Here is a 25,022-nt window from a genome sequence, read left to right on the forward strand (position 1 = left end):
CCATTAAGGAATCTCAGGAAAGTTTTCTGTTTTCTTATGGACACTCGCTAGGATCAAACTTTTATCAATAAAGCAATAATAAATATCTTATTATCATGGTGTGCATCAGTCATTTAACAAATGGGTGAATGATGAGAAAAAATGTAAATGATTATAAAGAGAGTTGCTCACATGCCAATATACTTTTGAATATTACCAAAAAAAACAAGACCTCTTCAAAATTGCAAAATCCACAAATCCATGTTGAATATCAGTAATCTAAATGCACGAATCTTGATACATACATAAAATCATAGACATAACTCTGTTTTTGTTTTGTCAATATTCTTACAGAAAATTAACCTATTGGCAAACTCCACTACAAGGTAAATTTATATCTTGAATTCAGTTCATGAGAATATAACTTGTTTATAGTTACTTAAAATTAAGATACATGATATTTGCATTAATGTTGAATTACATAAAACATAAGAAAAAATTCAAAAATACTTGAAATTTAAAATTACTGACTAGCACATGCATCATCTGACCATCATGCCCTCTCAATAATACAATACAAATCCAACAGTTTTGACACATGATCTCTTGAAAAAAATCCATCTTCAGGCAAATTTATACACCAGGAATGAGCTTGTTCCAAGATATTTGGTTGCCAATTTTTTCCCATCTGGGGTTGGGTCCGAGAAAGCCATTCGTTTCTTTGAAATGTACATACCAAAGTGAAAGTGTTGTCTGAAAAGGATGTCAAAACACCATTAATATGACATTTTTGTGACGAAACAGTTTTAAATAAATTGTATCTAATTTTTAAAAACTTATATCCCATGGTAGTCGCATGACCGAATTGTGTATACATGTATTAGTAAATTACTCTGTTGGTAGTGAAAACTAAGGACAGTGGCAGTTTTGTGATACTGTTGTAACTTTTCAAACTGCTCATCAAACATGATTGGTTAGTTGATGTCCTGTTGATAATTTTCCACTCGTATTAAGATGCCACCAGCTGTAGGTAAAGTACTACAAATTCAGACCTATGCTTAAGAGTTCAGGACCATAGCAGTGAGAGTTCTTTAACTTGCCAACACCTGCTGCGTCCTCCAATTTTAATGTCATCTGAAAGACACGCGATTCTCGCTCTAACGCCAAGCATTTGACAATGGAGCAATCACTATCAATGTATACATCTTGGGTTTGATGCGGCCATGGCGTGAGCAGGTCTCGAATTCACGATCACCCGGTTACAAAGTGAACAGGCTACCAAAGACAAATAATATTCACAAAATTGTATTTTAAATCTACCCCCCCCCCCCCCCCCCCCCAACCAGTGTGGCTCGAGTTAACTTCCTATAATACTGGTATGGTACTCCAATATTTCTCAAAACTTGAGATTAAATATTATTAACCTGTACAATAGACCACACCTATAATCATATTAATAACCAGTATAAAAATCTATAATGTGAAATTAACTATACACTTCAAGTTTTTGTGATGCAAGACCAGTCAACATGTAAATATTATGTTTCATTGTTTACAATTGAAATAAAAACACTTAGTAAGTATGTGACATGTTGCTTCTGGACTAATAAATTTGACATGCAAGTCAACTTAAATTTACAAAAGAAACAGATAAATGATAAAATATAAGGAGTAAATGTAATGGATATGGAATGTAATAAAGGAGGATGCTGGGTATTTCAATTGTGCATAATACCCCATGCTTCCATTGATACCTCCCTAACACACACATTTATTTCCTAAGTAATTCTGCTGTTCATCTTTTAAATAACACTTTAAACCATTTGGAAACTGTGACCAGATACTATAGATTAAAGTGAAAAGCTCCTACCTGACACAGTCCAGAAGCTTGCTTGCCACTCTGGTTTTCCGACTTAGCTTGTGAACCCAGATTTTGCTGATTCCTACAGAAGCTGGTTTGGGTTCTGAGTCACAGTACCAGGGCCGGGAACCAGATTCTGGACTGGACTGAGAATCTGTCAGCACCGAGTAGCCCTATAATTTCCAAGGGATAAAACAGATAAAAACTACCGACATTTGCTTTTGATGACAAAGAACATCACAATATGTCTACCTGTATATGTTACAACAAATCATAAAATCTGCTATAAAACAAGAGGTACTGTGAGCAATGCTCACTAAGAATACCCCCCGCTTACCACAATCTCCCAAAGGGTGTTGGTAATAGGTATAAACTACCTCTTTTCTGAGTGTATAAAACAAATGGCATGACAAACCGAACTATATTGCTACTTCGATGTCCAGTGCGCGTGACCTTTTGACCCCAAAATCGATAGGGAACATCTTCATCCCATGGGTAGTCCATATGTATGATATGGTGACTGTAGGTGGAAAGGATAACGCTTTAGAGCCCGGAAACCATATTGCTACTTTGATGTCCAGTGCGCTTGACCTTTGACCTTTTGACCCCAAAATCGATAGGGAACATCTTCATCCCATGAGTAGTCCATATGTATGATATGGTGACTGTAGGTGGAAAGGATAACGCTTTAGAGCCCGGAAACCATATTGCTACTTTGATGTCCAGTGCACTTGACCTTTGGACCCCAAAATCAATAGGGAACATCTTCATCCCATGAGTAGTCCATATGTATGATATGGTGACTGTAGGTGGAAAGGATAACGCTTTAGAGTCCGGAAACCATATTGCTACTTCGATGTCCAGTGCGTGTGACCTTTGACCTTTTGACCCCAAAATCGATAGGGAACATCTTCATCTCATGAGTAGTCCATATGTCTGATATGGTGACTGTAGGTGGAAAGGATAACACTTTAGAGCCCGGAAACCATATTGCTACTTTGATGTCCAGTGCACTTGACCTTTGGACCCCAAAATCGATAGGGAACATCTTCATCCCATGAGTAGTCCATATGTATGATATGGTGACTGTAGGTGGAAAGGATAACGCTTTAGAGCCCGGAAACCATATTGCTACTTTGATGTCCAGTGCGCATGACCTTTGACCTCAAAATCGATAGGGAACATCTTCATCCCATGGGTAGTCCATATGTACGATATGGTGACTGTAGGTGGAAAGGATAATGCTTTAGAGTCCGGAAACCATTGCGTCTACAGACGGACGGACAACCCGATTCCAGTATACCCCCCCCCCCCCCCAACAACTTGTTGCGGGGGGGTATAAAAAACAATAATGTACAGTGTGTAATTGTACCATGATTCAAAACACAAATAATATGATCCAAAATTCACTGTCAAGGAATTTGTGATACATCACTCTAAGCTTTGTGTCCAATTTTTCAAATTAAATATATAACACTCTAAAAGTTGTTGCAAATTGAAGATTGGTACCAGGATCATGTTACCTAGGCAGGTGAGAAAGTGTCACTTGAAACACAAAAAATGAAATTCATTAACACAGAGTGATGTAACTGGGACACTGAAAGTTGAAATCAAATTTATAAATAAGAGATCATATAAATATCTTTATTGTCACTTTCATTTTACTTCCTTTATTAAATTTTTTTTGTTTATAATTCTTATTTACTGTAAAATCTGAATACTGTTATATGAATTCAACACCTTCTGTTCCAGATGTAACAGGACAGACTTCAACACAAATATAAGAAAATTACCACCAATATTGAAAAGGAATGCATTTTTTTGGGGTTACGTTTGCACAACCATATACAAAGATGTAACACTGGACACTAAAAGTCTTCCATCGAACTTACTTGTTAAGAATTTTCTTATTTATAAGCTTTTAATCTGAATCAAATCAAAGGAAGCATCAATAAAATAACTTTAAAAAATAAATAAACATTTTTACAAATTTCCAGTTTTATTTCAATCGGGCCATAATATCCAGGCGGCGGCTGTTACGATGATACATTCTTCTAATATTGTCCGCATTACATCTTTCATAATTTTTAAGAAATCTTATAGAATTTACTTTACGGTTATTTCTTGACACAATATAGTTTCACTCGATCAAATAAAAGTTTAATCATGTATCAAAAACTGGGGAGCGGATGGAAGATCTAATTTTAATTAGATTGCATTTCTGGCATTATGTATTTCAATCATGTAATCAGTGTCCTGTCTGTACTAATCGGGCTACCTTCTCTACATAACGCATTACAATTATTATTGTCCTTAAGGCTAATTTACCCGAGTGATGTTTTCAGCAACGCAGCATCCAGTTATTTTCTTGTCATCCGAAATCATCAGAAATACCTACAAAAATATCCGATACTACAGCAGAAGTATTCATGTGTTTTCATGGAAGGCCTAAAAAAATTGATCATTTTGTTCTAAGGCCTGCCAACATGGTTTAAATAATGTGCATTATCCATTTTTATCCTTAAATGAATAAAACAAAATAAAATTTCTTTCATGTGCTCTTCTGGTGCCAAAAAATAAATCCAGAATCCCTGACCATATTTTGATACTTCTGTCAGTTAAACATTTGAATAAGTCTGGGTTATATAAGTAGGACTCCAAAGTGCGATGGTCTGCGTCAAACCCCGATGGTGTGACACACGCCAAAGTGTGATGGTGTGACATGTTGAAATCCATTGGATTATAAACGACAGTGTTTTGGCACAGACTGAACCAACCGTGTGTTGTTTCACTAAAATATCAATGCAAAATCCATGCACAAAAAAGGAACTTATTTCATTACCATTTAGTTGTCGTGTTATTAAACACAAAATTAACCAATGCGAAATCTTATAGAATGTTTTGTATTATAGCATACCCCCAGGAATTTTACGTCAAAGTAATAAATGATAATGAATTAAAGAATGTTTGGGCGAAGTAGATAGTTTGACAACAAATGTACTTTGCCATTCTCATTATCCTCAACAGTGTAAACCTTGCTGTTGCTGTCGTCCATGTTGCATTTCTACGGTTTTATTTTGAAAGACGTTAAGAATGACATCAGAAAAGTTGCTAAACCCCACACCATCGGACTTTGGTATCCGTAACGTTAACAAACCATCGCACTTTGGAGCGACCATCGCACTTTAGAGTCTTACATTTGCGTAAAGTTTGCAAATGGCTGATGAGGTTATACAGTTCCAAGTATCATCACTAGAGCTTTAATATCTGTACAGAATCCAGTATCATCACTAGAGCTTTAATATCGGTACAGAATCCAGTATCATCACTAGAGCTTTAATATCGGTACAGAATCCAGTATCATCACTAGAGCTTTAATATCTGTACAGAATCCAGTCTCATCACTAGAGCTTTAATATCTGTACAGAATCCAGTCTCATCACTAGAGCTTTAATATCTGTACAGAATCCAGTATCATCACTAGAGCTTTAATATCTGTACAGAATCCAGTATCATCACTAGAGCTTTAATATCTGTACAGAATGCAGTATCATCACTAGAGCTTTAATATCTGTACAGAATCCAGTATCATCACTAGAGCTTTAATATCTGTACAGAATCCAGTCTCATCACTAGAGCTTTAATATCTGTACAGAATCCAGTATCATCACTAGAGCTTTAATATCTGTACAGAATCCAGTATCATCACTAGAGCTTTAATATCTGTACAGAAGGGTTATTCTGCCAGCGCACATTGTGGGAGGTTTTTCTGATGCTTCCTATATGCTGGAACTGTTTAAAAGTTTTGAATTTAAAGGAAAAAACTTGGTTCTTTTATATTAGATAAAATAAAATCAAATGTCTCAAGGGCCTCAGAGTCAACTCGACCACTATTTCCAACAAGGAGTGGTGTGTGTGTGGTGGTGGTGGTGGGGGAGAGGAGGAGGGTGTATATACAGCAACGCCTTATAAGCTTGAATTCTAAAATCTTTAAGGCATGGCAAAGCAAAATGTACATGCATAAGTATTATCCTGCTGTAGTCTATAGTCAAACACCGAGTTTGTGCTTCTTCTTTTTTTCCCAACTAGAATTTTTTAGATGAAATTTCCAAAAGTTTTAAATATATAGTTTGAATTGACGCTAACAGTCTTCAAGATTTCAAACCATGTGATGTTGTGAATAGGTGGTAGATCATACACCGCACAAGTGTACCCTATGACCCTTACCATGCACCAATGATACATGTATGTTAATTGTTCGATAATTCATTAAATTGTAAATAAAAAATCGCTAAAACGCATCAAAGATGCGTATGGCCGAGTTGCAGTTTGGAAAATTATGGACGCATTTAATATAGTTTATAAGTATGAAGCTTTGAATGGCCGCAATACGTATTTAGTGTGATAATGACCTTGACCTTTGGATTTCAAAAGCAACATGAATCTTGAATGTCATCAGGATTTGAAGTCTGATAAACATGCACCAGCAAGTACATGTATAAAGTTAGAGGCAAGCTTAAATTTACAGTATATAGTCAAAAGGAGACCTTGACTTTTGGACCTCAAAATCAATAGGAACCTTCCTCTTTTGGATGTGATCATGTTATGTAAGTTTCACAAAGATGCACCAAAAAGTATGAAAGATAGAGACTGGACAAGCTAATTGTGGATGCTGCCCGCCCGCCTATCCTTCGCAATTTAAAAGCCGAGATTTGCTATGCAACTCGGCTAAAAAACTCTTTAATTCCTATTTTTATTATTGCATTTTAAAAAGATTTTCCCTATATTTTGATATTGAGACTTGCTTGTTTTCTTAAATTCCCGTCAAAAATCAACCGGTTGAAAAATGCTAGTAAAAGCTAGATTTTGCTAGTTGGAAAATAATCCACTAGCTAAAATTTACTAGGAGTGAAAAAAGTTAATTTCAATCCCTGAGATATATCTTATTCAGCATTCTGTTAGAATAATAGTTTAAGAATTGTCATATCATTTATTTTCACGGAAAGTTAAATGCAATATATCAAAGTCCTTATTCATATAACCAGAGTTCTAACCCTCCCCCTCCTTACACTCATGCGTGATTAAAAATGTTATTTCGATAGCGGTCATAAATATTTCACCATTATTGCTGGGCTAAATTTTAATATATCATACACAACTTTATTAACCATGTTGACAAATTTTAAATTCAATGAAAGATATGCAGTGTCTGCTTTCATATCCATAGTCTCATCTTCTCCCAACTGTATTCAGTTAAAAAACCTGCTAGGTGGATGCCAGATTCTAAAATATTTTCACATTCTTTCACAATGGGTGCGTTCCATTGACATTATTAATAATTTTATTTCACAAAACATACACTGCCAGTCAAACTATCTTCAGTTGCGTATGAGCTGTGGTGTAGTGAAGTGGCGAATCCACAAGATGGACCCGATGCCAAGGAGTAGCTCGCGTTCGACCCTCATCCATTTTTACAAAACTGGGCTAAGAAACAAAGTTATCAATTTTTTGGGGGCAATATTTCAACCCACAAGCTGATGTGTAATGGCACATTTTGATTTGATTTAAGGTATCAATTTGTATCTCAGTTGTTTACCTTATACTCAGTCCCGAAGATGAAAGATGTTTCTGGAAATCCAAGCTCATTTCCCATTATTTTATTGATTTCTTCAACCTAAAAGTTGTCAAGTAATGAAAAAGATTAATACATTACACAGGTAGACATTTTTGCCACAACGGCCATTAAGAATCCTACTTCTTGCATTTGTTTCCATGAACTTTCTCTGTCAAAAGCTCTACAAATTAACAGTTAATGTTTTCCCCATGTTCTAAAATATTTGCTGACTATGAATAAAGCTTTATCAATTTATCTACTGTGTGCAATTTACTTGTGCCCAACAGTTCCTTATATCCACAAATACCATAATTAACACTATTCATTTCTCGGGTTATTTGATTTATTTTTTATACATAGTCCATGGTGTATTAATAACACATCGAATGAACTTAGTGCCAGCTAGCTAAACCCTACCCATTTGTATTTTTTATAGCTTATTCCTCCAACTAAAACTGTCCTAAGTAATGGGACTTATATTTCTCTGCAGAGTTCATCGATAGAGGGACACATTTGAAATACTGTATAGCTGAAGACCAGAAATACACCAGTTTCATCATTTTTCATCTGAAAGTCACAGGATACACTAAATTCCTTCGACCTCAATATTCATCACTAATTATGGTGTAATAGAAGGTACAAATTGTCAGGAAAATACATGCAATAACTCCATTTGTGTATAAAAAGAAAAACCCCTTAAAGTTTAATTGCCAGGGAAGATAATAGATAATAATGTTCATAATTTAACATAACTCATAAAAAATACAACCTATCATAATCTCACCTTTTTAATGGCATACTTTGGATCATCATGAGTCACCATTATAACTCGACCTCCATCATCGAACTCCCTTAAAACTCTCTCTTTTTTCCAGCCCTGCAAATACAGAACAATGAATAAAGGAACAAATACAAGATACAGGGATATGATTACAGAGGTATCACATGTTAACAATTTCACACAACTTCTGTTAGTTTCAAAATGATTTGATAATCTAAAGATATAAAGAAACCCACATTTATAGCTGATTATTAGCTCCATTAATTATTAAAGTGGCAACAGCTTTTTTTTAGATGACCATTACGAATTCATCATTGCATTCATATATCTTTGTTTTGACAAAGGAAAGAAAAGTTACAAATGAGGATTTTCAAGTTCTTCCGTTCTGTGGTATTTTTTGTTCTAAGATCTACTTAAGTCACATGATTTGGTGATTTCTTTAGGCATGCTTACTTCCGGTTTCACTAACAATCATTCATTTTACTTACCGAAATTAAGAACCAGTGTTATTGGTGCATGGCAATAAAGATTTATGGAAGAGGGGTAAACAGGCCCATACTGAGCATAATTGGGGGGGGGGGGGGGGGGGGGGGGGAGAGAGAGAGAGAGAGAGAGAGAGAGAGAGAGCCAGAAAAGATGTCTTTACAAAACGACAAGAATAAATCAAACAAAACCTAACACATATGTAATATGTTCTTTCAAAATTCCAAATTCATGGAGGAAGGTTAAGTAGTGACATACGACACATTATACCTCAATATTATACATTTATTGCATGATAGTGAGGGAGATATGAAGATTTATTCACCAAGAAAAATCATATTCCCTGAGAGCAACATGATTTTTCTTGGGTGAATAAATATTCACATCTCCCGAACATTCATGCAATAAATTGTTTATTATACCGAAACAAAGCAAGACTACAAAAATGCATTTGAAATTGGAGTTCGCTCATCTATACATTGTCTGTAGCTGAGATCGCCCTAACGGTAACACTGTGCCATCAACGTATTAGAAGGTAAAAACAACGAAATATAGTGATATGGTAACCAGTTTTTGTATTTCCATTCTCTTTGAATGCTGATTTACTTGCTTGTTTTTCTATCAACCAAAATCAGACGATTTTAAAACTGTATATCAGAGAGACCCGCATATTTTGTGCCTTACCAACTATGAAAGTAGAATGACTCCGACTTATTGTGACGTCATAATACACTTCGTCTACTTTGACGTTAAATTTATGGAAAATGTATGAGGCTGCCCATGGGGCAAAATATGATAGGATAGAGATACATGTATGATGTTTGAGAGGGAGATATGAAGTTTTGTCATCCCTGGCACGTGACTGTCTAGACCAATTAGATTACGCATTGCATAGAATTCTCATACTAAGGTATAATATATATATATATATATATCTACACCTTTTAAAATTCAAGGGAGGGTGGTAGTAGTGTATCATATATATATTGCCTCAAACAAAATTTCCTCCTGACTCAGAAATCGCGGGGAGAATACACGGATTCACTTCAAAACTTCGACCTTGCATTCGTACCATTCACTTCTGCTATAAAAAGCCAGGGGAGAGTTGTGTCACGAAATATATCTTTATTTGTATATTTATAAATAACAGAAAATGATGGTTGTTAAAAGGGGGACCATTCCCTCCCCCTCCCTGATTCTATATGCAAGCCTCGGAAGTACAGATATATTCATTACTGGATTTGTAATGCGACATTCATTGCAATGGTGCCCAATATTTGTAAAGATAAATCACAATGTGATGTCACAACTTTCAATAGCTTATTGTAAGTTTGAAGTTTTAATATGTACTGACTATCTAGAGCACTGTTTCTGTACATTGATTCTGAAATTACAAAATACTGAATATGATGTACATTACAAATAGGGAATCATTCTTTGTGAAATGTTCGCATCAAAAATGAAGTATATTGAATCTAATAAACATATAGCGATGAATTAAATATATTTTTATCAATGAAATCACAAGCAGTGTTAAGTGTCCTTTTGCTATTTAAACTATCACCCTTGTTGATTAGTTACTGATTAAACTAACACAACACATTAAAAATACCTTCATATGTTGCAAGTTGTGTGTCTAGAAAACATTTCCGACAATAGCATGTGAGTATATGTTGGACATAGATGTCAGAGTCAAAATTTTACTCCCCAAAATACCCTGAGTTCAAGTATATACTGTAACTCAAGTCAACAAAGTGCATAGAAAAGTCTGGAACAATAGAGACGAAGTGCATAGAACAAAAGTCTGGAACAATAGAGACGAAGTGCATAGAACAAAAGTCTGGAACAATAGAGACGAAGTGCATAGAACAAAAGTCTGGAACAATAGAGACGAAGTGCATAGAACAAAAGTCTGGAACAATAGAGACGAAGTGCATAGAACAAAAGTCTGGAACAATAGAGACGAAGTGAATTAAAGGGAAAGGCAACCCTAACCACATAGTTGCTTTTAAGAATAAACTATCACTTACTGATATCGTAATTGACAGTCTTTAAGTACAAAAATCCTTGCTTAACAATTAAATCAATATTAATCTATCATGTATTCTAAATTACCCAGCGCTAAGAGAGCGGCCATTGAAGTTTGATTTATGACGTCACACCGTCTGTTCCATTGATTTCATCAGGGCTATTCCAGCAAAAAAAATATGGGGGGGGAGGGAAGGCACTTTATTTTTAAGACAGCCACCCATACAATTAAATTTTCCTCTGCTACCACCACCCATACAATTAGATTCTCCCCTGCCACCACCACCCACACAATTCAATACTTTCATTTAACGTAACAAATGGATCAACCATATGATATTTTAGAACTTAATTCTAGTTTATATTTTTAAAAATGCAAAAAATATAAACAATAAAATGTCTTTCTTTGTTGTTTCATCGGGAGATGAAGGTAGCAATCATTGCAGAAAAAATTTACATATTTTGGTTTCCAATGCAATTTTGGTAGGGAGAAAAAAGGATGATCTCAGCATATAAAATGAAAGAAAAAATGCAATTTTTTTTGTATACTCTAGAAACATGCGAGTTGTAGAAACCTAAGCTCTGTTTGCTTATTATAAACGAACAGTTTCACTAATGATGTGGGATATTGTCATATCATTTCTGGACTAGATGTGCATGTCCTTTTTACTCATGTCATGATCTGGGTGCTTGTTAATTGCACAGTTGAAATAACAAGAAGTTGGGTTTTTTTTTTTAATGATATAAAACTAAATAAAATATGAATATATTATACCACTTTAAATTTAAATTCATATATATTGTTACTCTCTTTATTGCTTTTAAAAGACAAGTGTCTTATTACATCAGTTACAATATGTATACATAAAATGGCATTGTATAGTGGTGTACAAATTCAAGCAAGCAACGGAGAAGAACTCTTCAACGAGTTAGGTTTTCTCGCAACTTAAGTGCCTAACATAGATATTTCCCTAAATTACAAAGTGTATGCATATAGATTGTGACTTTTTTCCTTTGACTTTCCCCCCTACAATCTCTCGTAGACCTACAGGAAACTTGCGAATATTCCATTTAAAATTTTAGTCCCAAGCATAATATTTACCCGATTTATATCGCAATCAGGCAAATTTTCCACTCTGTTAAACGTAATGGTATTCCAGGTGGGAGATTTCATATCCGAATTACCCCCACACATCTCAAAGTCTGTCGAAATTCACACCTTCGGAAACAACGGTCGTGATTCCCTGATCCTTGATTTTGTTAAATAAACAACAACTCGGGTTTTGGTAATTAACCTCACACGACGCTGCATGTTTTAAATTACACATTAACCAATTGATAGCTTGGGTATACTAATTGATTCAGAGTGCCGATTAAACAAGATCACCGCCGAACTATTACCTGTGCATTTTAAAACGAAAGTGTTAGGGGCGATAATTCCCAGAATAGTCATGCTCGACTGAAATCGAAAGTAGGAATCGCGTTGTAATCGAAAAAATGTACAGTCGTTTTATGAAGGTGAAATTACACGAAAAGGTTGTAAAACTCATGATCATTGGTTGCGTTAGACAGGTGATCATTTAGGACAGGTACAATAGGTTGGGTAACGCCTTGGAGGGGAAAGTTTTACGGTAACATTGAGTTATCTGCCCATTTATCAATCTTTTTTCCATACTTAAGTTAATGTAGAATGGCTCCGCTTTTCTTCTTCTTTTGTAATAAAAGAAACATAACGTGATACGTTTTCATTTTTATCATAATTCACAGGCACCCATGTTTTTTATTTAACCTGGAAGACAACCACCCATACAAATATATTTTCCCAAATCACCCCCACCCATCCAAAAAAATATCGGCTGCCGTCCCTCCCCCCCCATACGTTTTTTGCTGGAATAGCCCTCAGTAGCACTGTAAACATGACAAGTCACGAACAGTTAAGTTTTGAGCCATATAGATTTGAGCCCGTTCTTTCACAAGAACAAATTGAGAAAAGAAGACATTCAGTCAAGTCGCAGAGCAGGCAGACGGTAAACGCTTCTTCATCAAAGAGATCTTAGAATCTCATCAAAACTGGAGCAGACGGTGTGACGTCAAAATTATTGATTTTTGTGGTCTTGAATACAAAACAGTTACACATCATGGCAGCCTCTATAGATCGCGGGAATTTCAATTTTGACGTTTCCAATTTAGTACTGAAGCTTATCTAGGCTGTATATCAACAGAATTGTATGACAAATCTTTATCATACAATTAATCCTATCATTTATCACGTAAAAATCTTTTGGAACGCCTTTCCCTTTAAGAGGTCAATGTATGGACACTTACTGAATTAAAATTTACCACATACATCATTACATATAAAGCACTCACTGGGAATTAAAATTTACCACATACATCATTACATATAAAGAACTCACTGGGAATTAAAATTTACCACATACATCATTACATATAAAGCACTCACTGGAAATTTGAGGACATTAATGATGCTCTGATGAAATTTGGCATGTGTTGTTTCATCCGTCGGCTCAGCATGGGAGTAAACCATCCCACAAGTGTCACATTGTGTGGCTCCAAATTTCTTCTGACCAGCATCCTGCCAAAGCAAGAGACACCAACATCATTCACAGATACAGTGTGAGAAAATCATGGTATAAATCAGCAATCTGCAGAATCAACAATCAATATTCAATGAATTCGGAAATACTCACCAGAGTCATTTGATCATCCTTGTCCTCGATAAACTTCAAATTCTGTGACCTTCGAGAAGACCTGTAAATCAACAGCAGTAAATATATATGGTTTACCACACAGTTTGACAAGGTGATGAACATTATATTAGCACCCTCTTTTGAATGAATTACATGTGCCTATAAACTTCATACAATTGCTAAGGCTTCTTAGTACATGTTTCACACTTCGAACAAAAGATTTTTGCATGTACCACCATTGTATTTATAATTAATAAACCAATAATTATCAATGATTCATAACAATCAAGGAGGGGCATCACGCTTTCTGAAAACAGTGTTTCAGTTACCGGAATTGAATATTACACGTAAAACCAAAATAAAAATTTGGGCGGCTTGGGCAACCAACAGAAACAAGAGATCGGACATGCTGATAGAGCGATATAAATCTATTCAAGATATTTACTCTCTCTCTCTCTAGCCGACCAAACCTCCTAAGTGAGGACATCCTCACAATGTGTAGAAGAGAATACACACATATATTATTCTAAAGGCAAACAAGTGGCCCATGGGCCACATTGGTCACCTTGGCCCATATCTGAAGACTTTCCATAAATATATTTGCATGTAAAACCCTTAGTCCCTATTGTGGCCCTAACCTACCCTTGGAGGCCATAATTTGAACAAACTTGAATCTGCACTATGTCAGAAAGTTTTCATGTAAATGTCAACTTCTTTGGCCCAATGGTTCTTGAGAAGAAGATTTTTAAAGATTTTCCCTGGATATTTCTATGCAAAACTTTGATCCCCTATTGCGGCCCCAACCTACCCCTGAGGCCATGATTTGAACATACTTGAATCTGCACTATGTCAGGAAGCTTTTATGTAAATGTCAGCTCTTCTGGCACATTGATTCTTGATAAGAAGATTTTCTCTATCTATTTCCAAGTTTGATCCCCTATTGTGGCCCCAATCTACCTCCGGGGGCCATGATTTGAACAAACTTTAATCTGCAATATGTTAGGAAGCTTTCATATAAATCTTAGCTCTTCTGGTCTACTGATTCTTGAGAAGAATTTTAAAAAAAGATTTTCTCTATTCATTCCCACGTTAAACTTTGATCCCCTATTGTGGCCCCAACCCTACCCCGGGGGCCATGATTTGAACAAACTTGAATCTGCACTATATCAGGAAGCTTTCAGGTAAATCTCAGCTCTTCCTGGCTCATTGGTTCTTGGGAAGATTTTTAAAGATTTTCCCTATATAATTCTATGTAAAACTTTGATCCCCTGTTGTGGCCCCAACCTACCTCTGGGGGCCATGATTTGACAATCTTGAATCTGGACTATGTCAGGAAGCTTTCATGTATATGTCAGCTCCTCTGGCCCAGTGGTTCTTAAGATTTTTAAAAGACGCTACCCTAATATTGCATTTTTGTGATTATCTCCCCTTTGATGGGGGCATGGCCCTTCATTTGAACAAACTTGAAAGCCCTTCACCCAAGGATGCTTTGTGCCAAGTTTGGTTGAAATTAACCCAGTAGTTCTGGAGAAGATGAAAATGTGAACAGTTTATATCGACGCCGACTGACAAATTTTGATCAGAAGGCTCAGGTGAGCTAAAAAGTACTGCTAGGTATAGCTATAGGGATGCCTATAAAAATTTATCTAAAACTCTCTTTCAAATTATGAAAAAAAAGGGGTTTTGAGAGAGAATATTAGTAAGGACATGTCCTCACACCACTTGTCCTCACTAAGCTAATATTTTGTATCTACATCTTTCACATGCTGTAGGTTATTTTTGTCCTTATAGTGCAGTTCTGTCCTCACAACTTCTGTCCATTGGTTAAAATTTGTCCTCACCTTACACATTTTACTGGCTCTCTCTCTCTTAGGTATCTGTTATGCCCCATTGTAAACACTTCATAAAAATAGTATAAGATGTGTACTCACCATCTTGTGTTCGGTCATAAAGTGATACATCCAGCAATACGGTGTATCATTTGAAACAAATTTAAAAAGACAAAGGGACATTTTTATATCACTCTATTAGCATATCTGATTCATTTTTGTTGGTCATCAAAATACATGTAGTCTGTTTTCAAGATCAGTTTCAGAAATGACATCTAGGAAACGCATGGAAGTATTTTCTATCATGCCCGAAAACATCCAAAATAATAGTTTCAGTAAGCTCTTACCTTAAATCCATTTCAAAAGCCATGACAGACACACTTGAAACATGGATGAAGTTATATTGAATGTGTAAAAAACAACTCATAATACTTGAAAACTACTCACTATGCACCCTCACCTGGCTGTTGAATACAGGTAAACTCCCCTTGAGGGCACTAATTATCAAACCCAGCCAATACAACATTTTATCAATCAAGATAAATGTTGATGATCTTGATTAAAGGATAAAACATAGGGTTATAAAAGATTAAATAGAGACCACAAAGAGTTTTCATTTCTCGTGTGAAACATGTACTATGTATGTTGTTAAACTTTTCTCTCCCAACTCCATTTGGTCCCTAGCTTCGCTTGGCACCAAATCTCTTGGTGCTCAAGAAAAGTTGACTTGCCTAGTCATCATAAAATACATGTTATTGTACCTGGTCTTCGTGTCTCGGAGTAATCTCAGTCTGGATCTGGGACTGGGTGTATCCTTGTTGAATATTGGGAAGTACTTCTGTTGGGGAGATGATTTAGATTCACTAGATTGAGAGTTTCTCTGTGAAGCATCCTCATCATTTTCTTCTCCGTTTGGTGAGCCTTCATGAATTACTTCAATCTCTTCTAAAGGTTGAATGCCTTCCATTATCTCCGAGCTTGAGTCTCCTACTGATGAGGTATCCTCTGTCATGAGTGATACTTTGTCTTCTGTGGTAACACTTGAGTTGGTGTCAATATCTGATGCCGATACAAGAGACTGACAAGTTGGCTCTGTTGATTGTGACCCAGGTCTGGCCCGGACTGAGGGACCCGAGTGGATGGAAGCTGTCACAGACAGCTCAGAGGTTACAGAGTTTGGGGAACAGCTTTCATCTGATCCCTGCTTTAAAATCTCTTCTTGTAGCTCAGGACTCTCTGTTTTTTGTGAAGAAAATTTCTGTTTGGCCCCTAATGAATAAGAATGTCTGACATTTTTCTTTACAGGGAATCCAGATTTCCTGATGTTTTGAATTTTTCCCTTGGGAAATGGTGTAAGAGGCAATGGTGATTTTTTGGCCTTCATCTTTTCTCTAACCTTTTTGTGTTTTCCCAAAACAATATCCTTCCTGTTTGGGGTAAATTTAATGTCAAACCCCTTACGGGTGACAACACCAGGTATGAATTTCTCAGCAGATCCTGGGATTCTGTGTTTAAAGAAACGTCTTTCCCCAGAACCTGGTGTCACTGGAGATTCAGCCTTTGCTTGGACCTTGGACATCTGTGGTGAATTAGTCTTTGATGTGTCTCTCTTCTTCCCAGTCGACAGTACAGCTTTAACATCTTTCTTTGCTCTGGAAAAGAAAGGAATACATTATAAACAACAATCAAGAAATTATACAACTATTTGTTGAGTTTTTCACAAGGTTTGTGATGCCTGTTATTCAATCATTAGATATATATCAGTTTATCATGATTCATCTATTACACATTTTTATAGATCTACAGAGTAAACAAATTAAAGAAACTGATTCACGATTTTTCCAAAAGTTTTTTTTTTTTCACTTTTAATTATCAAAATGTACTGTCAAATGTGTTTCATAAAAAATAATTAAAGTTATACATTACATGACTTTGTGGTACATGTTATTGTTCACAAAGTTTTGAAAATGTATGATTATTGATCAAAGTTTAAGATATACATCACATTTCAATTATTCTCAAGTGAAAATGTGCCATTCAAAAGTTAAATTTGTGTCTTTGCAAATTTAGGATGCTTTAAATTATCAAATTAACATTTCACTGGTATGTTTGTTCGAGTTTTGTTTACATAAGATATAGTTGAGGCCAAAACATTGCTATTTTCCTAGCATTAACATAAAGAAGGTCCAGAGTTTGGTTGTTAACTTTTACATCAAAACTGAAAAATGTGAAGTCCCTTCAATACAAGTATAAGATATGCTTAAGTAACTTTCATATATATAACTAAACAAATCTCACCTAGTAGTCCGGACTGTCTGATGACTTCTCTCAGCCTCCACTTCACTCTCACAGGATCGGTTTTCTTCTTGTGATATGTTCTCTTCATCTGAGAGTTTTTCCAACACTTTCTTCACAGCTCGTCGTCTTTTCGGAGAATGAGGAAAGGACTTTTTCTCCCTGTTTCCATAAAATGATTTAATGGCTATGGTCTCATCTGCGTCAGATTGAGAAGTAATGGGACTTCCTTTGGTGTTGCTCTGGGACTGCTTATTCTCAACTGATTTCATCTTGGGCGGAGTATTTTCAACCTCATCAAAATCGAACCTGTTAAAAAAAAAGAAGAAGAAAATTTGAACAAATTTCACTAGTTTAACACGAAGATTATATCTGAGAAGATAAGAGACTCGCCATATCAGACAAACTTGTATCACAAACAATTTTTCTGCATCTAGGACAGATTCTTGTATAAGTGACAACTCTGAGTTGTTGAAAAGCGTCATTCCTGTTGCAGTCTGAGTATTTGGTAAACCAATTAGATCAGGTCATGCCATGTGCAGATAAGATTTCCCGAAATGTCTACGCCAAATTTTTAAAAAAGTGAATAATCCTGATAAGTGTGAAGGCCATTGTACAACATTTTCCCTTAGAATCCCCACAATTTATTTTAAGACATGGATTTCTTGTCCGTTAGTCTCTATTTATCTAGTGTTAAATCTAAAGCAAACTAGCATGGTGCCGCGCCATGCCCTTTTTTCTCTACAATTTTTAAAAAATATTTGTTAATATAAACAATTGTTCTTTGTTTCACAAGGTTGATTGAAAAGTTTAAAATCAAGGCAGCTGGTATTAACTTTTAAAGAGGCTAAATGATTATTTTTATTACTATCATAGAATAATACAATGAAAGTGCCCCGGAATTGTCTTGCTGAGACGAAAAGTGCCCTTTTGAACATTTGATATGTGTGCCCTCTCTAGATCCTTGATTTAACACTATTATCATAAAGGAAACAATCTCTATTAATCAGAGTTTCTCTTCTACTCTCAAGAACAATGTTAAAGCAGCAGAGCAGTTTGAAGATTAAAACTAGTGCTCTAATTGTTTAGTGTACAGTTCTTACATATTTAATTATTATCTTTCTTTTTTTTTATCTGAGGTAGTATATTGTCATCTCCAATTTTCTTGGCATATTTTGGGGTCTGGTTACCAGACCCATTCTCCAATCCATCAAGAGTATCAGTAAAACTAATGGATGTTCCCCTAACTGCTTCATATGATGAATGACTTGCACAATGATCAATAACTGTTGGAGTATTATTCAGGGCTCGAAATTAGCGAGAAATACTCGCAAAATGCGAGTACATTTGAAAAATAGCGAGTAAAAATGGTGGACACTCGAAAATCTTAGTGAGTGGTGATTTACAAACTATGATCGTATCCGTTTTATACGGTGATGTGCTATTCGCTTTTCTTAAACTTGCACTCTGAATCATACAAACGCTTATATGAACGACCGATTCCAACAACCGTTTCTATCCAGATTTTTCTTTTTTGTTTATTTAAGAAGCTCAGAGTCAAAAAAATGCTTTAGAGGTCAGACATCGAATATGATGAAAAATATAGACATGTGTCACAATCCTGTTCACCTATAGGGGTTATTAAATTGGATTCGAAGTATGATGTTTTTGTTATTCATTTATTTAAAAAAAAAATCGGAGTTTATGTTTTACCAAGTCTTCCGGTAGTCATTTTTATTAGAATCATGAGAATGTCCTATCTAAATTAATTTATTGTCATATTGAGGTCGGGTTGTAGTGAGGAAACGAGTGCACTGCTCACAGCGTAAACGATTATCAAAAAAGTTCATGGGACTCGTGATCGTGCTGCTTATAAAACCATGAGTCCGGAATTCGCTTTGAAAAATCACTAGTGACAACTCTGATGTGGCATAAAATTGGAAGACTGGATTTAGACCTGTGGTAAACAGGTTGTGGATTAGAGGTGCGATAATCAAGAGAACTAAACATTGCACCATATAACCTACGTAATTCAGTGTCTTGTCCAAACGATGCCTGTTGACCCACTAGGCTCAGTAATGATGGAGAAATCATTGATTTAAAAAAAAAAACATGAAAAAAGAGCACTGCTTCTATATTTTTATTTTAGCTTGTAGGTTTTCATTTTAGCCTGTGGATTTTTTACCCACAGGCTAAAATTAGCCTGTGGTAGAAAAAGTTAATTTCGACCCGATTATTGAAATGAAGGCTTTATTTCCCATATACAGTAAAATATCTGGACCTCGAATATAAACGTTTTACCTAGATTTTTTCCTACTACAAGTTTTAATTAATACACAATATCAGGCTTCTAAATAAAATTATGATTTTTACTCGGAGTCTGTGACACGCCCATGGAACTCGGCACTCGTCATATCTGACAAACTTGCGTCCCAAATGAACTTTCTGCGTTTAGGACACAGATCCTTGCATTAGTGACAACCCTGCTTTATAGCCCTGAAAACCTATTGCTACTTCAATGGCCAGTGCGCTTGACCTTTAACCCCAAATTCGATAGGGAACATCTTCGTCCCATGCGAAGTCCATATGTATGATATGGTGACTGTAGGTGGAAAGAATAACGCTTTAGAACCTGGAAACCATATTGCTACTTTGATGTCCGGTACGCTTGATATTTGACCATAAATGAATAACATTGAAATAAGCATAGATCCATATGGCATTAAATGATGCACTACTCGTTTGTCATTAATATTTTTCTCACAAAATAAAAATCCTCCCTTGTAATGATTATTTTTACCTGCATGAGGGACAAAGTAGTGTCAAATAACGTTCAGACTGTTGTCTGCCTTGAGTCTTACAAAAATAATAATGAACTTTTATCAGTTTAACCTACATATCCAACATGCATCTTACCGTTTGGCAATTTGGAGACATTTTCTTTTTAAAATTATGAATGTGAATCTTGTTAATAAAATTTTTCTGCAATCATCAAATGTTATTGGTTTCTTCGGTAAATTGTATCATATTGAAAGTATTCAATCGTGGCATAAGTATTGCGATATGTATCATATCGTGAAGGGGACATATCGTTTTAGCCCTAATCCTTAAATATTCCACAGGAAGTAGTGCTTCTGAATCTCTGACATGAATATTTCTTACAGATGGAAAATACAGTATAAAACATTGATAAAGATTCAGTAAACCATGACATCTTACATATAAATAGACACAAAGCAAATCTTACGGATTTTTGTTGTTTTCCTGATCAGCTGATTTCCTCTTTCGTAGTGTTCTAGTTTTGGTATCCATACTGTTCACAAGTGTAAAGTTTAGACAACATGTACTGAACTGGTGCGACTACCCTGAAAGAATATTAACAAGTTGAGCAAACAATTTTCTGGTTTACATAAAAAATAATTTTTTCCTATATATATATATATATATATAAATCCATAACCATCACATAACAGTTGTGAGCCAGGGTTGTCACTAGGAATTTTTTAATTTGAAGACGAGTGGTTTTATATGAACAGCTTGAGTACCTTGAAAATTTGATGTAAAACTCCAATTCTCTATTTAAAATCATAACCAAGCTTCATAAAATTCCATGATGTGACTAAGACATTTAGACAAACATATACTGAGGTGATCTCGACCCCTTTCTTGTTAATTTCAGTCATTTTATGTTCTACTTCTTAACAATTTTACGGTTTTGGTATGTACATTTAGTGCTTAAATTTTATAGGTAAGCGCTTCTGCTGATTTGTATCTAATTCTTAAGTTTTGAAAATATTGTGTGTAAATAATTATACGTCTTCTTCCTATAAAGTGAAGGGCCACTAACTACAGCATTCATAGTTGACAACTCACCCGATTTTGTCAGATTACACCTGATTTTTTGATCTGTTACCCGATTATTTTTTATGACCTGGCGGGTCATTCATACTCACCCGATTTGTTTTTTTAAATTAGTTCACGTGTGTAATTTCCAGTTTGCAACACAAGCTTGGATCTACATAAACAATGCCGATGGTCCTGTACGTTACAGATAAGTAATTAAAGCAGGTGTCGACATCAACATCAAATTAGGGATCGAAGTCATGTAAAATGGCTTCCACCAAGAAAAGATCCTTATCAGGACCAACAGACATGCCAATAAAAAGAAAACGATACTTGTGAATCTACTAACAAATTTGAGAAAATGACTTTTTGAGGGTAAAAAAAAAAAAGCTATTGAGGATAGCATGAAGCTTATTGTCCATTGTGTTACTTTAAAATGACTTTTTATGGGTAAAAAAAAAAAAGCTATTGAGGATAGCATGAAGCTTATTGTCCATTGTGTAACTTTCACTATTGTGTCTAGAGCTAACAAGATGTGTTTGTGAAACACAAATGCCCCCGATAATGGTAAATTCCAAAGATGACCAAGATCACAAAGACAAAAATCTTGGTACCAGTCGAAAGATCTTGTCACAAGAAATGCTCATGTGCAATATGAAAGCTCTAATATTTATAATTTAGAAGTTATGACCAATGACAATTTTTTTAAAAGTAGGTCAAAAGGTTTAGTACCCATCGAATGGTCTTTTCACAAGGAATAGTCATGTGAAATATCAAAGCTCTGGTACTTACTGTTCAAAAGTTATTAGCAAGGTTAAAGTTTTCAAAAAGTAGATCAAACTCCAAGGTCAAAGGTTAAAAAATGTTGGTACCAACATACAGGTCTTGTCACAGGATGACAGAATTAAGGAATGACAGACAGGACAAAAACAATATGCCTTCCGATCTTCGATTTCGGGGGCATAAAAATGATCTAACAAAACATGCCAAAACACAAAATCATGTAAAATATATTTTAGCACAACAGTCATCTAATCACTGTCATGACGACATGATCTGATCATCTTTGGATATCAATATTGCAGGGTTGTCACTAGAAATTATTGAAGATGAGTCTCGAACTCATGGTTTATAAGCAGCTTGAATCCCATGAAAATTTGACGAGTCTCATGCATATTTAATGAGTCTTTTTTTACATAAAACAATTAAAATGGAAGCAGTACAAAACACATCAATTTTAAGATTTATTTTAAATCATTCGCGACTTGGCCTCGGTCAACTAATTGTCCACGACAACAGAATTACTTCCCTGAATCTTCTATCATCACAACAACCCTATTCAATATCAAACAGCATTTGAATCAAATTATTATTAGTGTTAAATCTAAAGCAAATTAGCATGGCGCCACACCATGCCCTTTTTTCTCTTTAAATTTTTAAAAAATATTTGTTAGGCCAATTCAACTTAATTGATAGATTATCATCCTCGTCTGCCCATCAAAAATTGACCCGCCCCGAATTTTTTTATTTTGCAAAACTTGCGATTTCAGGAATATTTTCATGTCCGACTCCGGTATTTACACTTCTTGTTTACATTTCCAGTATAGCAACGTGAAAAGCCACCTGAAGAAAATAGATATGGTTTTCTTAATTTCTCGCATTCTTACAGGCGTAAATCTTGAAGAAGTTAGGTATATTTCTGTTTGAAATTAAAGCTTAACCTAGAATTCGTCTGTGAAGATAGCATAGATTGATATCCACCTGGCATTAAATGATGCGCATCTGTTGAAAAAAAAAATCATTTGTCTTTAATATTTTTCTCAGAAAATAAAAATAAAAAAAATAAAATCCCCCCCATACTTTTTGCTGACCCTGGATGATAATCTACTAATTAGGGCTGGGATGATTCAGGGTTAGCTCGATTCGGTTCGGTTTCGATTCAGAACAGCACGGTTCGATTATTTTCGATTACACTGGAGAGTTCCGATATACTACTTCATGACAATTTGTACTATGATTGAAAATACAGAACTTACTGGTTGACAATTACTTTGCACAAAGCATTTAAGCATAAAAATTAAAAGCAATAAAAAGAAAACAGTGTAATATTTAATCAATTTATTTGAAGGTGTCCTAAACTATCGGAACTCTTCAGTGTTGAGAAGGTAAAATATGAAATGGTGGCCGTTTGCAATGACTTCGAAAATAGTCAACTTGAATTACTGTGGGATTTACACCTTTTAAAGGTAAGAAATGCATGTTTCATTGTGATAGGGAGTTAATAAGATGTCTAAGACGAAAAGTTGAAGTGGACAAGAAATTCAATTTAACCCATTTTAATCGCAACAAGCGGCCGAAGTTCAGGCAAGATTTCCCGAATCACTTTATGTGACACTGGTCGGAGATTCGGAAGAGGCGTCAGTCCAAATATCCAGCCTCGACGAATCTCGCTGAGATTACCTCGTGTTTTGCTCAGCCTCACTTACCTATATTAGTATTTTAGTTTTCTGTGATAATCAGTTTAAGAGCTCTGTATAGCTCATGTTTTTTGTTTGTGTTGTACAGTGTCGACTCTAAATAAAATTTACAATTACATACTTACCGTAATAAAGCGTCTGCGGCTGTGTCGCTGTTTTTCCTAAACTTTCAACATGCAACACGACTGAGTTTCAATGTTACAAGTATATTTGTGAAAGTCGCAAAATAATACGACTCAAGCTCACTCTATTAATATTCACAACATGTGATTTATTAAGCATACCACGAAGAACACAACTAACTTACCCTGGTCTTGCCAGTATTATCACAGCTTTTCCCTCTTAAATGCATTCAACATTTGGCGGCAATGACGAAATTTGCTTTCTTGGTATGCCGATCCCGATTGTCGAGCCAGTGTCGTATATTCGAAAGGGGAAGGGGGTGAAGAATAGCATAAAAATAGGAATATGTCCGTCATCATCAAATGTCCAAATAGTCTGGTTTTATTTATGATTGGCCTTCTTTAATAGTTTTATTACCATTTATTATATGTTGATAGAAGTACACATAGTGAACGTCTACGATTAGAATTGCTTCAAACGTTTTTGATAAAAAAAAAAAAAAATAATTAAAAGTAGGACGAGTAGTGTCTGTTGATGCTACAAGTCAAAAAAATTGAATCCACAAAAATTAAACCCCTAATATAGTTAACATTGACGGATTTCAAGGGGGACCGACCCGTCGTCCTATTTTTGCCACAGATTTACAATGCATTACTGGCATATATAAATGAAAACTCCACATTTGGTACCCAAAATACTTGACTTTCACATGTGTCCCCCCCCCCCCTTTTCGGAAATCCTCTCACTATAAGGAATGAGTAAACTTTTCACTTTAGAATTATTAAATGGTTGAGAAAGGCTGCTGAAAACAGAAAACATGTAAGACTCGTCTAGGCGCACAGGCACCGGAAGTATGGATATGACTACCCCCCACCCCACCCCACCCCACCCCCAAGATGCCTGTGTCTAGGTGTTGTTGCAAACTATTGGTAACGATACTTTTTTCTAGCATATATGATGTGATTGGTCTATGATATTGGAAGTGTTAATGTGCCTCG

The 25,022-nt window shown here is 35.4% G+C and overlaps 1 protein-coding gene across 1 annotated transcript; it reads right to left on the reverse strand.

Moving 5' to 3' along the window:
• Window positions 1-78: 78 nt before the first annotated feature.
• LOC125670398 (N-acetyltransferase ESCO2-like) lies at window positions 79-24,308 on the reverse strand. Its single transcript, XM_048905528.2, has 11 exons — window positions 24,209-24,308; window positions 20,829-20,946; window positions 17,585-17,890; window positions 16,048-16,938; window positions 13,458-13,518; window positions 13,211-13,342; window positions 8,239-8,331; window positions 7,437-7,514; window positions 4,169-4,234; window positions 1,850-2,013; window positions 79-732 (listed from the first exon to the last, which is right to left on the reverse strand). Exons 2-11 carry the CDS (start codon window positions 20,891-20,893, stop codon window positions 603-605), a joined length of 1,986 nt encoding a protein of 661 aa, XP_048761485.2. The 5' UTR covers window positions 20,894-20,946; window positions 24,209-24,308; the 3' UTR covers window positions 79-602.
• Between the last annotated feature and the right edge of the window lie 714 nt (window positions 24,309-25,022).

This window comes from Ostrea edulis, chromosome 4 (genome assembly GCF_947568905.1).
Source record: "Ostrea edulis chromosome 4, xbOstEdul1.1, whole genome shotgun sequence".
NCBI classification, from domain to species: Eukaryota; Metazoa; Mollusca; class Bivalvia; order Ostreida; family Ostreidae; genus Ostrea; species Ostrea edulis.

Excerpts from the sequence above, each read along its gene's own strand:
- LOC125670398 (XM_048905528.2), bottom strand. The coding sequence starts at position 20,893 with ATGGATACCAAAACTAGAACACTACGAAAGAGGAAATCAGCTGATCAG. Across the intron at positions 16,939-17,584 it reads CAGACAGTCCGGACTACTAG|AGCAAAGAAAGATGTTAAAG; the intron begins GTGAGATTTGTT and ends TTTCTTTTCCAG. Across the intron at positions 7,515-8,238 it reads CAAAGTATGCCATTAAAAAG|GTTGAAGAAATCAATAAAAT; the intron begins GTGAGATTATGA and ends GACAACTTTTAG.